Source organism: Mustela erminea, chromosome 4 (assembly GCF_009829155.1).
Source record: "Mustela erminea isolate mMusErm1 chromosome 4, mMusErm1.Pri, whole genome shotgun sequence".
Taxonomy (NCBI): domain Eukaryota; kingdom Metazoa; phylum Chordata; class Mammalia; order Carnivora; family Mustelidae; genus Mustela; species Mustela erminea.
In genome coordinates this window covers 147,522,966-147,539,585 of record NC_045617.1, presented here as the reverse complement: position 1 = coordinate 147,539,585, position 16,620 = coordinate 147,522,966, and the positions used below count along the sequence as shown (strand labels likewise).

General features: G+C 42.0%; 1 protein-coding gene across 1 annotated transcript in view; it reads left to right on the top strand.

The window, feature by feature from the left end:
* Window positions 1-16,620, top strand: part of CARMIL1 (capping protein regulator and myosin 1 linker 1) — a 300,014-nt gene that overhangs the window by 222,059 nt on the left and 61,335 nt on the right. Inside the window, exons 25-27 of the mRNA XM_032341268.1 lie at window positions 13-141; window positions 863-994; window positions 14,733-14,908. Of these exons, the coding sequence (XP_032197159.1) occupies window positions 13-141; window positions 863-994; window positions 14,733-14,908 (437 nt within the window). The remainder of the gene's footprint in view (window positions 1-12; window positions 142-862; window positions 995-14,732; window positions 14,909-16,620) is intronic.

Genomic DNA, 16,620 nt, shown 5'->3' with positions numbered 1-16,620 from the left:
GGCGTGGAGCAGATGATTGACAGAATATGTGTGAAAGTACAGGACCATCTCAACTCTTTACGAAACTGTGCGGGAGACGCTGTCCAGGAAGACTTAAAGTCAGCAGAGAGGCTCATGCGTGATGCGAAGAATTCTAAAACGGTGAGTTTCACTTCAGGCTACGTGAGAGTCTTGTGTAATAAAAAGCTTGTTTAAACTTCAGTTCTACAAACGAGGTCCAACTGTTTCTAGCTTTCTACCCAATGTCAAGGTGACTAACAAGTGGCAGCGTGAGGGGAGTTCCTCTTTGCCTCCTTTCTGTTCCCTGGGCTAATTACCAGTCATCAAAACACAGAATAAGAAGTAGGGGCCCCTGTGCTGACAAGGGTTGTCATCGGGTCCTGAAGAGCTGAGGGGTAGAGTTGTAGTTTACACGAGCAACAGCTCACTTGAAAGTATTCTCCTTCCAAGCTGATAGGGTGAAACTCCCCCCTGTCACCTCTAAAAGGAAACTTCTTTCAAATTGGGATTTGGTCCCCAAAGTCTGGCTTCATGGAGAAAAGACTGAGGGTCGGCAGGGCGGGGCTGGCCAGAGAGCCTGGGGCCTGGGCCTGGCTCTGCTCTTGGACTCACATAGCCCTCAAGTATTGTCAGGAGGACGATCTTGAGCGTTAGTCACATACCTTCATTCCGCAGAGGAAGACGGGAAGGGGCACAGAGGTAACATACTGATCCTGAACTCCACAGTTTACGAATCTGTATGAAGCTTTTGATCAAGACCAGAGCCTCTCTCATAATGTTTCTTACCCTTTTCACTAACTCTACAGTGACTCTGGTACTTAGTTACATGGTTACAGAGAGGTTATTTGTGTTTTTATGACAGTTGTTACCAAACTTGTACCACGTCGGTGGCGCGTCCTGGGCGGGGGCCAGCGGCTTGTTGTCCGGTCCCATTCAAGAAACTCTGGAGTCCATGGCTGGAGAAGTGACAAGAGTCGTAGATGAGCAACTGAAGGTGTGTGCAGTTTCCGTTATTTTGGAGCGGGAAATCGCTAGGACAGCTGTGTGTGACGGCATTTCTTACCCGTAGCGACTTCTGTGGTTGCAATTTGTATATGTGTGCGCTCACCTACCCCACAGGCACTGGTAGTAACACTGGATCTGTCTGAACTTTGTGTACAAATGTGGGAGTAACTTCTTACCTAATGAGAGCGAGTCAAACCTAGAAAATTGATACTCTTGATGGAAAAATCTTTAAATGCACTTTACAAGGTGCCATTGGTAAGCAAATGATGGATTTCCACTTACGAGACAGGAAGAGAAGGCTGTTCTAGGAAAAAAAAATCTTCTGGCATCACATCTGATTTAGAGAATGGCCCGGAGGACAGGAGCCCCATTGACGGTAACTGGAAGCTGATGCTACGGAGGGCCTCCCGCTGGGTGAGTGGGTAACGGTCCTCATAAGAAGCTGGTTGAAAGACAAGGACAGGGATTTAGATGAAGCAACAAGGAACCCAAGTTGCAGAGACTCGTCCACAGGCTCCCTGACTGGGGAAGAAAAAAAATTCTCTGAAATGTAACCTGAGACTAGATTTTTCTTAAGGTTACTTGAAAACACAACTACACAGAGAAAATTGTACCTGCAGAAGGTGGTCCTCATTTCTGCTCTGCCTGTTCAAGGATGCCTTAAAAAACCATGTCTCAATTTCTATAGTTATTTGGTCGGTTTTCTCCTGAGAATGAGATTGCTTCAGCTCATGGGGATTGGATGTGGGACTCAGTAATAACTTCACAACATGATAATTACTCTGCTTGTAAATTAAATTAATGAAGGAGAAAATGTTGTGGATTATTTAGAAGTTTAAGCCCCTCTTATCTTCCTGGGCATGTAACGCAGAGAGAGACTGGAGTGAGTCGTCTTTCTTTTATTTAATGTAGGTGTTTTGCATCCATTGTGAGTAAAGACGGAGGGGCAGAAGGAGGACAGGCCCGTCGGCGCAGAGTTCCACCAGCTCATTTGTTACCTAATGGCACTTGTTTCATCCTCCATGAAGGATACAGTATGTAGGAAGGAAACGATCTTCATTGCTATTTATTTTTCATTTTAAAAGGGAAACTTAGTCTGTGAAGCATTTAAATAGTACTAACAACTGTGAAAGAAAGGAAAGGGAAAACATCACTTGAAATCCCAGGGATAGCATCCCTCTTAACATTCTAGTGAATTCCCAAATGTTCTGCGTCCAAATGCACGATTGTTCGTATAGACTATAGTGCTTTTTGGATTCGGTACAACGACATGAGTACAATTCCAGATAAGTGAAAAATCACCATCATTTTAATGGCTACATAGTAGTTCATTGTCTGGATCTGCCAATGTGTTTGGAAACCTCCACTCACCTGTGCGTGTCTCGCCTTTGCTTTCACGCCAAAGGACACTTCCGGTCACCAGATGTGTGAGACTTCTTCCCCCACCGAGCGGTTCTCAGGGACACCAGCTGGGTGTCCGACAACTTCACTCTATTCCAACACTATCTCCCTGGGGAAGGTTCAGACCCCTCCCCCCCACCCAGGTGGAGAGTTCAGTCTCACAGGACTGCCCCCCACCACCACTTCAGACACCAAGGTCAAGTCTAGGTTGCCACCTGTGTTTCTGACTGACGGGCTGTGTCATTAAGTCAGAGGTTCCCACGACACCTATGACACCCTGCTCAGGTGCGACTGATTGATTAGCGCAGCTCACAGAACTCAAGGAAAAGCGCTGACCACTTTGTGAAAGGACATGATAAAGGGTACAGACGAACCCTCCAAGGGAAGAGGTGTACCAGGCAAGGTCGTCGGGCAGGGGGAGGGGGCTACCTGTCCTGGAGCGCCCCTCCCCCCACACCTCCAGGTCTTCACCACTCTGCAAACTCTCTGAACATGTAATTTTCAGATTTCTATGGAGGCTTCATCACGTAGTCATGACTGATCGTTAGCTTCGTCTTCAGCCCTTCTTCCTTCTCAAGACACTGGGGAGCAGGGCTGAAAATTCCGACCTTCTGAGGGTGGTGTTTGGTCTCTCGGGGACCAGTCCCCAACCAGGAACCATTCAGAAGCCCACCCTGCGTCACCTCGTTAGAACAGACACTCTAGCCTCCGGGTTATTACGAGGGTTTTAGGAGCCTAGGTCAGGAATCAGGGTCACAGGCCAGATTTTAGAACTGAAGATACTTCTAGTGTTTTCTCTTAGGAAATTGCAAGGGTTTCAGGAGCTCTGTGCCAGGAACTGGGACTGGAGAGCATTATACATATTTTCTGTTACCTCACAACCGCCATTATTTATGGTCTGATTTCTAATTAATCCAGGTAGGGTAAATGCCAGTAACTGGCGCGTTTCCAGGTCAGATGGGACCTTTTATACTTCCTTCTACATCTGCAGCCGGTGTTCCCGCTGCCGCACCCTCCCCGACCCTACTGTAGTCTTCTGTTCCTATTTGTCAGGTTAGAGGAGTAGAAAAATCTTATTTGGCCTTTGTTCTGTTTTGTTTTATTTTTAATAGCTAGTATAAGTCAGGTAGTTTTATTATCTATTGGTTTTTCTTCTTTTCTAAATTGTGTATTCGTATCTATCATCTAATGTTTTCCTCTAAAGTCTCCGTGAGCACTCCTCATGTACTGAGAATTGGCTGGTGTCGAAGTCGGCGTGAAACATCTGGGGCTCTTCCCGCGCAGTCGTGGAGGCCCGTGCAGAAAAAAGGGCCAGAAACTGAGAGTCGTTTGGAACGCTGAGCCCCCTGCATGGAGAGAAGCTGTTCTGCAGAATCCCACAGTCCTAAGGTGGACTTTATGGGAATGAGAAATAAAACTTCTGTTAAACCAAACCAAAACAAACACCCAAAACCCAAAAAATCAGGGTGGAATATTGCGTCAGGAACATCCCTGCCAAACAGCTTCTGACCGTGGAGTCTCCGATCACACGTTTCCTTCTCCTCTGCGCACCGAGGGGTTCTAGTTGACTTGCCCCTCATTCTTGGAAGGGAGTGGAAGGCGGAGATCTGAAGCAAAAGGCTTTTGAGTTGTTCAAAGCCTGCACTAATGTCAGTCTATTTAGGACCCAAAATATTTTTCTGTAAATAGACATTCCCCACATTTTTTTGAGGCTGGCCTTTCTGACCCCTTGTCAGTATCAGCCGTGTTCTCCATCAGCGCTTCCTTATTTGCAAACCTCAGAGCCTGCTTCTCTCTGTTCTCATGGCTCTCGGCGGTCCCTGACTCCTCCTTGGCCCGTTTTTGTAGTCCCCACTCGCCTGTTTTCTTTACTCTCAGTCCTTTTGAGTTCCAAGTTCCTTTCCCTTTGGGAATGTCTGGCAGGAATCATTGCAAATCTTCAGTCACAGCTTCTTAATTAAATGTTACTCATTAATTTCCTTGGAACTGGGAACAATAGACTTCTTTCAGCAGACTCTAGGCAGCTCACGTCTTCTCTGTTTCCTTCTGACTTACTAACAAGTGGACATCATTTTACTATTTAAACAAAAAAAATCCCCATTTGTCTATTTTTTAAGATTTTACTTAGTTGAGAAAGAGCAGGGGGAGGAACAGAGAGAGGGACAGGCGACCCTGTGCTGAGCACAGAGCCTGAGGTGGGGCTTAACCTCATGACCCTGAGATCATGAGCTAAGCCCAAATCAAGAGCTGGACATTCAATTGACTGAGCCACTGAGGCACCCTACCCATTTGTATATGTATATAGCCTTTCAAGATCTTGATTTTCTTAAAACGATGTAGGAAAAAAATGTTTTCATTATAATCCATATTAACTTTCTCACTAAACCACAGTGGTCTTTATTTACTTCACTACTAGTATCTACTTTAGCTTTTTAAAAAAGCCCTTTCTCTGTTTCCCAGGTTCTTTAAAATTAGTATGTTGCACTAGCAGAAGCTGAAGTGGGTGGATTATTTTGTAAAAATTAAGATATTATTACAATGGTTTTTTAAAAAATGGGACAAGTAGGCCTGAGGTTGTGTCCTGATCTTGCTGTAAGTCAGCTTTCTTTAAGCCACTCAGCTGTGAATCCCCTGTGTCTAGGCACTGTCCTGCATGAAGGTCAGCAGTAAACATTTTGAATATTGGGTAATAATAAGTTCAAATAGTGCTCTGAGACATCTTTCAGAAATACCCTTTCAGAAAAGCAACAGAATGGCCAGGTAAACCAGCCTTCTCAGCAGACTATCTGGAGGAGAAGAAAGCAATTAAATTTGGAGAAATTCCTTCATTGAGAAGAGGCGATATTTTCTCTGGGCTGGTCTGTTTTAGGTGTTTTTAAAAGACAACTCTCTTCCTGTTTTCCCTGTTTTTGATCCTAACATATATTCCTGGAGTAATAGTAGATGAATAAGTGAGATTTGAGTGTTTTAACATAAAAGAAACTTTCATTTTTCCCTTTGGGACTTAAATTTTAGAGTGCTTGTTTTGGCCTTGGAAATTCATGATTTCACTCCCGGCACACCCTGTGAAATAAATACTTCACTGGTCAATTTCAGATTTACTAAGGAAATTAGTCCTGAGGGGTGTTGATGGCATTTTAGCAGGTGTTCACTTGGTTTGGCTAAACGGGTTCTCTGAATTTTCTTGTTTCCCTCTACTTATTTCTTAAAGCAAATGAAAGACATCAGGCACTTGAGTGCAGAGGTTGTATTTGCTGGTGGTAGATGGCAGTAAGTGTTGGCTCAAAGCAGAATACGGGGGTGTAGCTGCCAACTTACTTTACAAATGCTATGTAAGTTTTCTGAGTATTGTTAGTTATTTTTACAGTTAGGAGATACCCTCCTAATTAGCATTGGGGAGATACAGGCAAAGTGAAATCTGATGATCCCATTTCCAGTGCATTGCCTGTTCAACTCAAACTGTCTGAAGGTAAGATAACGTAGAGTAACAAAAGGAAGACTGTGTAAGAAAAGTTAAGAAGCACGGTTAGAGTGAGAAAGTGTATCATAAGCCTAGTTTAGATTTCCAGAAGGAAAGGGAGAACAGCAAAACGTAACAGTTGAGGAGATGAGGGCTGAGGATTTCAGGCACTGATGACCAGAATCTTTCAATTCAGAAAGTCGGGTGAAACCCGTGTCCGATAGATAAAAGTAAATCCATTGTCTAGAAGCATATAACAGGAAGTGAAAAGCACTGAGAACAAAGAGAGTGCATTGCAAGGAGCCAGAGGGAGGGGAAAACCATATTACTTTAAAAAGACCAACACTAAGACCGACAAGACAGCTCCCAAATCAACAGAGGGTGGAAGCCAAAGACCATGAAAAGGATATCTTCATGCTTCTGAGAGAACATGGAGTATAAACCAAGAACGATATATCCAATAAAACCTAGTTTTTAAGAATAAAGGTGAAATAAGAACATTTTCATCCAAACAAAAACTGTGATGTTTACTCTAACTAGACTATACTAAATAAACACCTGAAGGATATACTTTGGGGCACCTGGGTGGCTCAGTCAGTTGAGCGTCCGACTTTTGATTGCGGCTCAGGTGTGATCTCAGGGTAATGAGATCGAGCCCCACGTTGGGATCCATATTCAGCGGGGGAGTCGAGGATTCTCTCCCTCTGCCCTTTCCCCCTCTCCCTCTCACTGTCTCTCTAAAATAAATAAATCTTTTTAAGAAAAAACATATACTTTGGGACAAAGGAAAAATTATCAGAGAGAGTCTGAGATGCAAGACAGAATAACAAGCAGGGCAAATGCCGAGTGTGGGCAAAGAGAAACACTGAGTATAATCAACACTGTTAATGCCCCATTTGTGCTATAAAATTAAGAAGAAATAAAGTATTAGAAGCGAGTAGTTAAGTCGATAAGGAATGAGGAAAACCAGTCTAGGGTCCCAGTCATGGTCTGGAAAAGATTTAAGACATTTGCATTAGACCTATATCGTCCAATGTATTCTCTGTTAGCCACTTGTGGTCATTTAAATTTTAGCTCACATCAAATTTTAAAAACTTCCAGCTCGGTTCCTCAGTTGCACTGGCCGTGTTTGAAGTGCTCAATAGCTGTGTCTGACTAGTGGCTCCCTGTTGGTCGCTCTGATCATCTCAGGAAGTTCTGTTAGACAGTGCTGCTTGAGAAGGAAGTAGAGTATCCATGTTAAAATTCTCATGTAACCACTGAAACAGAGGCACTGAACAGGGGTTATACTGTATACCTAGAGGGGCATCAGGAAGTATTTGAGATTATTTTGGTTTGTCACAGCCACTGGGATGGGCAGGTGACAATGAACCTAACCATCCTGGAATATAGGATTCAGTCCCACACCAGAGGAATGCTCCTATCCAGATCTAGTGATACAACAGAAGAGGCATCACTAGAAATAAAACAGATCATTGAATGATCCAGTTTACCAGAAATACATAATTTCAAACAGGTATGCGTCTAATCCTGTGGGTCCATGTATATTAGAATAAGTGGATGCAATTACAAAGAGAAATTGACAAATTCATTATTATGGTAGAAATCTTTGAAAATGACTACCAGTAATTGGTGAAGTAAATTTAAGTAAAGTAATGATAGAGAATATTGGATGACATAAACAAATGGAAATCTATCCCATGCTCATGGATTAGAAGAACCAACATTTTTAAAATGTCCATACTACCCAAAGCAATTTACAGATTTAATGCAATCCCCACAAAAATTCCAACGACATTTTTCACAGAACTAAAACAAGTAATCCTAAAATTTGCATGGAACCACAAAACACCCCAGATAGCCAAAACAGTCATCAGAAAGAAGAACAAATCTGAAATCTCAGATTTCAAGATATACTAAAAATCTGTAGAGATCAAAACAGTATGGTACTGGCACAAAAATAGACACACAGATCAATGGAACAGGATAGAGAGTCCAGAACTAAACCCACACTTTTATGGTCAATTAAAAGGAGGCAAGAATATACAATAGGGACGGGCGCCTGGGTGGCTCAGTGGGTTAAGCCGCTGCCTTCAGCTCAGGTCATGATCTCAGGGTCCTGGGATCGAGTCCCGCATCGGGCTCTCTGCTCAGCAGGGAGCCTGCTTCCCTCTCTCTCTCTCTCTGCCTGCCTCTCTGTCTACTTGTGATTTCTCTCTGTCAAATAAATAAATAAAATCTTTAAAAAAAAAAAAAAAAAAAAAAAAAAAAAAAAAAAAAAAAAAAAAAAGAATATACAATAGGGAAAAGACAGCCTCTTCAACAAATAGTGCTGAGAAAACTGGACAGCTACATGCAAAAGAATGAGACTGAACCATTTTCTTAAAACACACACAAAAATCAACTCAAAATGGCTTAAAGACCTACATGTCAAGTCCTGAAACCATAAAACTCCTACAAGAAAGCATAGGCAGCAATTTCTTTGATCAGCCATAGAGACATTTTTCTAGATATGTCTCCTCAGGCAAAAGAAAAGCAAAATTAAACTTTTGGGATTATTCCAGAATAAAAAGCTTTTGTACTACAAAGGAAATGACCAACAAAACAAAAAGGCAGTGTACTGAATAGGAAAAGATATTTGCAAATGATGTATCTGATAAGGTGTTAATATCCAAAATATATAAAGAACTTTTACAAGTCAATGCCAAAAAACAAATAATCTGATTAAAATGGGCAGGGCACCTAAATAGATATTTTTTCAGAGAAGACAGACAGCTGGCCAGTAGACACATGAAAAGATGCTGGAAAATGCAAATCGAACATACAGTGCAAGTCAAATCTTAAACCTGACACAAGGCTAAAATAAAAAGACAGGAAGTAAGTATGAGTGAGGATGTGGAGAAAAAGGAACCCTCGTGCACTGTTGGTGGGAATATAAACTGTGCAGCCACTATGGAAAACAGTATGGGATTCCTCAAAAGTTAAAAATAGAATTACCATACCATCCAATAATTCCACTACTGGGTATTTACCCAAAGAAAACAAAAAAAGATACATTCACCCCTATGCTTACTGCAGCATTATTTACAATGGGCAATATATGGAAGCAGCCCAAGTGTCCATCAGGAGATGAATGGATAAAGAAGACGTAATATATGTATACAATGGAATATTACTCAGCCACAAAAAAGAATAAGATCTTGCCATTTGCAACAATAGGGATGGACCTAGAGGGTATAATGCTGAGTGAATTAAGTTAATCAGAAAAATACAAATACCATATGATTTCACTCATATTTAGAATTTAAGAAACAAATTGACAGAAATACAAAATAAATAGAAAAAAAAACCTTAAATACAGAGAACAAACTGGTGATCACCAGAGGGGGGGGGGGTGAAACAGGTGAAGGAAATTAAGAGTACACTGAGAAATGTATAGAATTGCTGAATCATCATATTGTACACCTGAAACTAATATACTGTTAATTATACTTCAAAAGGAAAGAATAAAGAGAATAATAATGCATTAAGGAAGTGAACATTTCAGTTTAAATACTAAAAAAAGAATTTTGGAGCAACAGAATTCTCAGTTCTTTTTTTTTTTTTTTTTTTTAAAGATTTTATTTATTTATTTGACAGACAGACACCACAAGTAGGCAGAGAAACAGGCAGAGAGAGGAAGGGAAGCAGGCTTCCTGCTGAACAGAGAGCCCCATGTGGGGCTCGATCCCAGGACCCTGAGATCATGACCTGAGCCGAAGGTAGAGGATTTAACCCACTGAACCACCCAGGTGCCCCAGAATTCTCAGTTCTGATCAAGTGGACCAGAATAATATTAGTTCTTTTAAGGATACCTGGAATATCTATGAAAAATGCTAAGGAGGTCATAATGAACATCGCAATGATTTTTTAAAAACCATATTCTCTAGTCCCAATTCAAACAAATTAAAACTTAGTAGACAAAGAAAATTTGGGCAAAAATCCAATTGTTTACTGATTTTAAAATTACTTTATTTATTTATTTGAGAGAGAGATAGTGCACACATGCATACAAGCACGGGAGGGGCAGAGGGAGAGAACCCTAAACAGGCTCCACACTCAGTGCAGAGCCTGACATGGGGATCTATCCCATCACCCTGAGATCATGACCTGAGCAGAAATCAAGAGTAGGACAGCCACCAACTGAGCCACCTGGAGTCCCCTAAGAATTACTTATAACCAAAAGGTCAAAGGCAAAAATATGATTTAAATAAGAAAATATTCAGAATTAAATGACAAGTTTAATAGTAATATAAGAACCTCTGAACTTCAGTTAAACCAGTAGGGAGTGAAATACATGGGTTATAAATGCCAATATCAGAGGTGAGGAAAGGCTGGAAACTAATGAGCTAAAGCTAAAAATTAGGAAGGAAGCGTCTTGATGCCTTTAACTTGCTTTCAAATGATCCAGTGAAAGAGAAAAGCATATGTTGCTAATTATTAGCAATTGCTAAGTTTCAGGAAAAGGATATAAATATTATCTCACTCTTTCAACTTTTCTGTAGGTCTGGATTTTTTTTTTTAATAAATTGGGGGGAAAGATAAAAATCTTTGCTTTAAAATCAGGAAGAAAGCAAAGATGTCTTTTATAATTTCTATTCATTATATTAAAGACTGTAGCCAATGCAATATGACAAGCAAAAGAAATGAAAATTATAAGGATTAAGAAGGAAGGAAAATTATTCTGATTTGTACATTTTATGATTTTATGATGGTCTACATAGAAACCCCAAAAGAATCTGCAGGTACATTGTTAGGATTAGTACTATAAAGTTGCTGGAGCTACACCAATATGTAAAAATTGATTGCATTTCTATATGTCAACAAAAACTAGTTCAAAAATATCATTAGAAATAATTAACCTTTTAAATAGCAACAGAAAAATCTAAGGTACCTAAGAATAAATTTAAAAAAAAGATGTTTAACACCTCAGTGATGAAAAATTATAAAACTTGACTGAAGGTCTTTCATGAAAGTCTAAAACAAAGTAAAATATGTGTCAGGTTTATGGATAGAAGAGACATCACAGGATGTCAGTTTTTCCCAAACTCATCTATTATTGGATACAATTCAGTAAAAATTCCAATGGGTTTTTAACAGAACTTGACAAAGCTGATTCTGAATATACGGGAAAGCAGTGCTCAAAAAGAGCTCAGACACTTACGAAGAAAAACAAGATGGTTGACAGTCTTACCCTAGCGTATATTAAGACGTATCATAATTAGGACAGTAATCAAAAGTAGACAAACCAATGCAACAGAAAGAGAGATTAGAGAAAAGATGGACTGTTTAGTACCCACATTTAGTGAGTCCCTGGGCTTGTAAGATTTTTTGGTTTTTTAGAGACTGTTCAAGAAGTGTGCTACGGGGGCACCTGCGTGGCTCAGTGGGTTAAAGCTTCTGCCTTTGGGTCAGGTCATGATCTCGGTATCCTGGGATCGAGCCCCACATCAGGCTCTCTGCTCTGTGGGGAGCCTGCTTCCTCCTCTCTCTGCCTACTTGTGATCTCTGTCTGCAAATAAATAAATAAATAAATAAATAAATAAATCTTTTTTTTTTTTTTTTTTTTTTTAAGTGTGCTAGGCAATAAAGGGTAGGATTTCACAATGGCCATCCGGTACAAGTTGTATACCTGCAATCTGGTGCCTTTAGCTCTTGACGAACTTCTAAAATTACATGCTAAGTTTTATACTTATTTTTCTGGATGAGTGTTCATCAGAGTCTCAGAGGGGTTCTTTCACACCCCCAAGTGGTTACAAGGTGCTACATTCTTGATCGTTTTATGACACGTTTAATTTCTGAAGTCTCTACTAGATGCTGTATGGTTACCAAGGAATGTCATCAAAGCTTGGGGTGTAGAGGGCTTAAGGGGAGAAGAGCAAGAAAGTCCGTTCAACAGGTAATACTTGAGCTGAGCTGAGTATGGAGGATGACAGACCATTTATTCTGGCTACAGAGAGGGGAAGAAGGATCCCAGGCCAGGAGAATGGTGTGTGCAAAGCCTGGGGATGGAGCCTGGGCCAACATATGGGAAACTTCAACTGTAATTGAATGGGAATAGCTAGAAGGGGAATACAGAAATAGGACAAGAAATGAAACTAGCAAGCTGAGCAATTACTGGATATTTTGGAGATTTCTATTCTGTGCTAATGAATAATCTTCTGACCTACTTCTGCTTTTGAGGAAGCATATAGGAGTAAATTTAACATGTTTTTGAGGTAGATGTGGTGGACAGGGTTGAAGACTAAAATTTCTGATCTCGTCTGGTACCATCACCATAAAAACTTTGTGAACTGGTGGATTTTGCTGTTGTAGTTACTGTTTAGTGGAGGTTGAGGGGAGGATGAAGTGTGTTACAACTGACCTATTCATGGTAGAAAATGCAGGTGAAATGCTTAGACTGCATTGTACGTACATATATGTATGTTCTGGATTATGTAGGTGGTTGTACATGAACATTTGATTGAGAATCATTGGAATGTAGGTAGTTATTTGAAACTGTGGGAAGGATGGGTGTTGGAGAACATGGTTTGGTGTGCGGAAGCCATGGTACTTGGAAGGAGCTTCTGTTCTAGAATCTGAGCTGGGGGCCGGATACCAAGAAGTGGTCAGAGGCTCTATTGTAATTTTTTCTCCCCTTTCTACCAAGCCCATGACCAGAATGTCTACCATGGAAGCCTTGGGTACCATTGACCCAAGGGAACAGGGATGAAAATTGTAAGTTATAAAGAGAGAGGAAAGGGAGACTCCTCAGAACAGTGGGCACGGGCACTAGAAGCGGGTCCCTGGCATAGCAAACTGAAGATCCGAGACCCAATCTCACCTGTTCCGTTAACCAGCTAAGTGAGCTCAAGCAAGTCACTACTCTTCTCCAAGACCCGATTTCCTTAGCTATAAAATGGGTTTGTGAAAACCAGCCTTCACTTAGAAGGTTATTATATGGGTCAAAGGCTACCATGGATGATATTCTTTGGTGGGATAATACAGTATTCTCGTGTTGGTCAGTGGTGGGCTACAGGGGGTGGTAGGGACTCAGTCCAGAGCCTCTGTTGAATTGAGTGCCAAGGGCAGGCTGAAATTGCTTTGTATAGGGTTGAAGTCATGCAGTTATCAATTTGGAAAGCAGAAAGAGGCAAGAGAAATGAATTTGTAGCGAGAGTGCAGAGATCTGCATTCCACAGAAATTTCATGTCAGGGTCTACACTGGAGGCCAGGCCTCCCCTCTAGGTGAGATTCATTCTAGCTGAATTTGCGCTGTCATGCAGAAGGAACCTTTCCGAAGGTCACAAGCATATGGATGAACTTAACAGAATCCCAATAGCATGCTGGTTCCCGAGGTTTTTCTGATCAGAGTACTGGATGCCACACAGTCTGGACCAGTCTGTTTATTCTCATGCCAAAGAGGAAAGTAATTTGTTTTAAACCGATGTATTTGCATTGCTTGCAGCTTTCTTGAAATGATTTGTGAAATCAGTAATTAGCGTTATAATAGGGCCAGAGTGCTGTCAGAAGATGAATTGCTTTTGGAAATTTCTCAGGTAGCTGCCTCCTCTCTGTCCTCCCCAGTTTTCCAGAAGATCTTTATACACATCCTGCTGCTCTACTGCTCATCCTGCAGCAGAATGAGGGCTGTTACTAGTAGGTGGGGGCCTGTATGTGAATACGTGAGCTGACAGAGCACGGGACCGGTCTGCCCGTAACAGGCTTCATTCGTCCTTGTTCTGTCTAGTGACGGGATCAAGCTGGCTTCCCTACACTGAGATCTTACTGTTGAAAGTAGCATCCTTGGAAACATTCCTAATATGACCTGTGACAGGCTGAATTTTTATCACGTGCTGGGCACCACGCTGAACACTTCAAGTGTTGTAATGTCATTTTATCGTCAGTAATCTCAGGAGGCAAGAACTATTTTATTTGCCATTTTATACAGGAGGAAATTAAAATGGAGAAATCAGCAACAGCCCAGTGTCCCTCCATGAGGACTCAGATCTCGGTCTCACGCTAGTGTGTTTCGTGCCCTTGTCCACACTCCCAGCCGTATCCTCCAACTCCCGCAAATGGTCTAATGGTTCCTCAGCTTCAAAATGGTGATCACATGAAAAGCACCCCCTCCCCCATCTCACAGGTGTCAGAAGGATAAAAGGTGCAGAAACATTTTGCAAACTCCAGAGTTTTGATTGTTCTCTGTCAAGTGCCCGCTAAATGTTTTTGTCTTGTCATTCATGCTGTGTCTTGTAACAATTGTAACTTTACTGAACATTAAAGCTTTTCTTTTAAAAGCATACATCGGTGGGTTTTTCACCACCTATGTTTTGACAGAGCTGTTGAAGGGTTCGATTTGGGGTTTCTGTGATTTGTAAAATCATGCAAGAGTTCACGCTTGATATATGTTCCAGGGGTATCTGGCCCTTTCTTTTCTAGCAGCAGAGAGAATAGTCCGGTGCTACCGGTAAGTTGGTGTATAAAGCCTTGATACATGTCTTCTTTCATCTCCTGAGTGCTTTGGTGTTACAAGCAGCCGTCACACCGTGACCCTTCAAATGCCAGCCCAAAGCTCGGCTGGGGCTTCCGGTTATTTAAAGCGATAAATCCAGCGATCAGCCAGCCAGCACTGGTGCCCCAGGAGCAGCTCAGAATCCTTGGTCGTGCTCCGAGACTCTGTGTCCCTGTTCTGGGAGGGCTCAGGGTTCGGTATAACCAGCTCTCAGCTTTCTGCCCTACTCCCATGCTCTGACGTCACCTCTCCCCAACCCCGTGTTCTGACGTCACCTCTCCCCCAGCCCTGTGCTCTGATGTCACCTCTCCCCTCCACTGCATTGCGTTACAGGTGTTGCTGGAGTCCATGGTCGATGCTGCCGAGGACCTTTGTCCCAATGTGATGAAGAAAGCCCACATTCGACAAGACTTGATTCACGCCAGCACTGAAAAGATTTCCATTCCACGGACCTTTGTGAAAAATGTCCTGTTGGAGCAGTCTGGAATCGATATCCTCAACAAAATTAGGTAGGTTTATGACGTTAAGAAACCAAGGCTCTGCGGTTCCTGGGAACGCAGTCTAGGCAGCGGGGGAGACTGGTTACTGTTGGCTCTCACCAGGTACGGTGTATTCGGCATGTCTCAGGGGCAGTAATTGTGTATAAACGGAGCTGTGCAGGAACGCCCAGGTTTATACATTTCCAAAACAAGATGACCACAGATAGGCCTGCCTTACTCAGGAGCCTACAGCTCTCTGCTCTTTTAAGTGTTTGATTTTTAATGGTGGGGGAGGGGTGCACCTGTTTGTAATCCCTTTCTTCTCCTCCTGAAGCTTATCTTCCACCTTTAAAAAATTACTAACTTGTAGCTTGCTTTCTGCTACTGTGCTTTTCGGAGCAAGTGCACAGTCTGGAGGTAGGCGAGGAGGCCCACTTGGACCTGGCCGAATTTGCCCCCTGTGTTCTTTGGTGGGTTTGGATACTGGGTACGTGCTGATGCCGCTCTGGTGTGTTGACCTAGATTTGTGCCTGGTAAAGTTTGGAAGATACCCAAGAATATTGAGAAGGTGTGATCACCAAACAAACTGTGTTTGATTTCCACTGGAAACTCTGTGGGGTGGGGCGGGGGGTGCGCGGTCTGAATAATAGTCCACGAATTCTCAGTGTTTCTCCACTGGGGAGTCAGAGGGCTAGAAACTAAATTTAGAAATATTTTTTAAGTGTCCTCTCTTAACTGTTTGTGGATCTTGGTAGGAATACTTCAGTGTATTAAAAACAACAACAAAACAAACAAATTCCAGCTCTTCTCTGAAGAATTGGGAGTTGCGTTAACACAGAATGAATAATGTGTAGCCGAATGAGAACCTATGAGAAAAATGAAATTTAAAATAAGCCAACGATGACTACAACCTAGCTATGGAAAGTAGATCGTCGAACTTCGAGGACTGAGGAATTCTGCAGCAATGCGACCGTCTCGGGTCTAGGGTGCAGCTGTCCCGTGTGTGTGTTGGGGTTTCTAAAAATAAAAAACTCTAGGGTCAACTCAACTGAACAGTAAGACTTGAGCAATGAAAGGCCTTTTCAAAGATTTGCAGGACCCCATAGAACAATGATTTTATTGACTCGAGCCCAGACTAGGTATGCTTAGTATTTCTGCAACCCGTAGTTTTAGGATTTTTACTGAAGCCCCTGAAGTATTAAGGAAGAAAAAAATGCATTGGCCACCAACCTTCTGTCCAACTGGATTGAATTATTACCAATAGATGACGCTCTGACACCTTTACTGGAGTCCCAAATTCTGTCAGATACGGTCCCTTCTTTTGAAGATGGGTTCATTCTGGAAAGTGACCAGCAGGTTAGAACTCCTCATGTCAGTGAATCACTTCTATGTTCATGGACTCCTTGCTCAGCTTTTTATAATGCGGTACTCGGAGCTCATGTGGAATGAAAATACAAACGCCCCCACCTGTGTATACATCCAGACACAGCTGTGCCCACGCAGGTTCAGTGGAATCCTTTCTTCTCAAAGTCTGCAGTTTGGGAGTTCAGTAAGGAAGCACATTATCCAGTAACAAAATGATAGAACGATCCTGAAATTTTTTTTTTGAGTGCATTTTAAAGGATCTTTTTTCGTGCTACAATTTGTAACAGATAAGCCACCCCTCCCCAACTCAGATGGAAGTGGGGAGAGAAAGAGAGAAATAAATGACTGGTTCTCTAGTTTTATGGGGAAGAAAATTC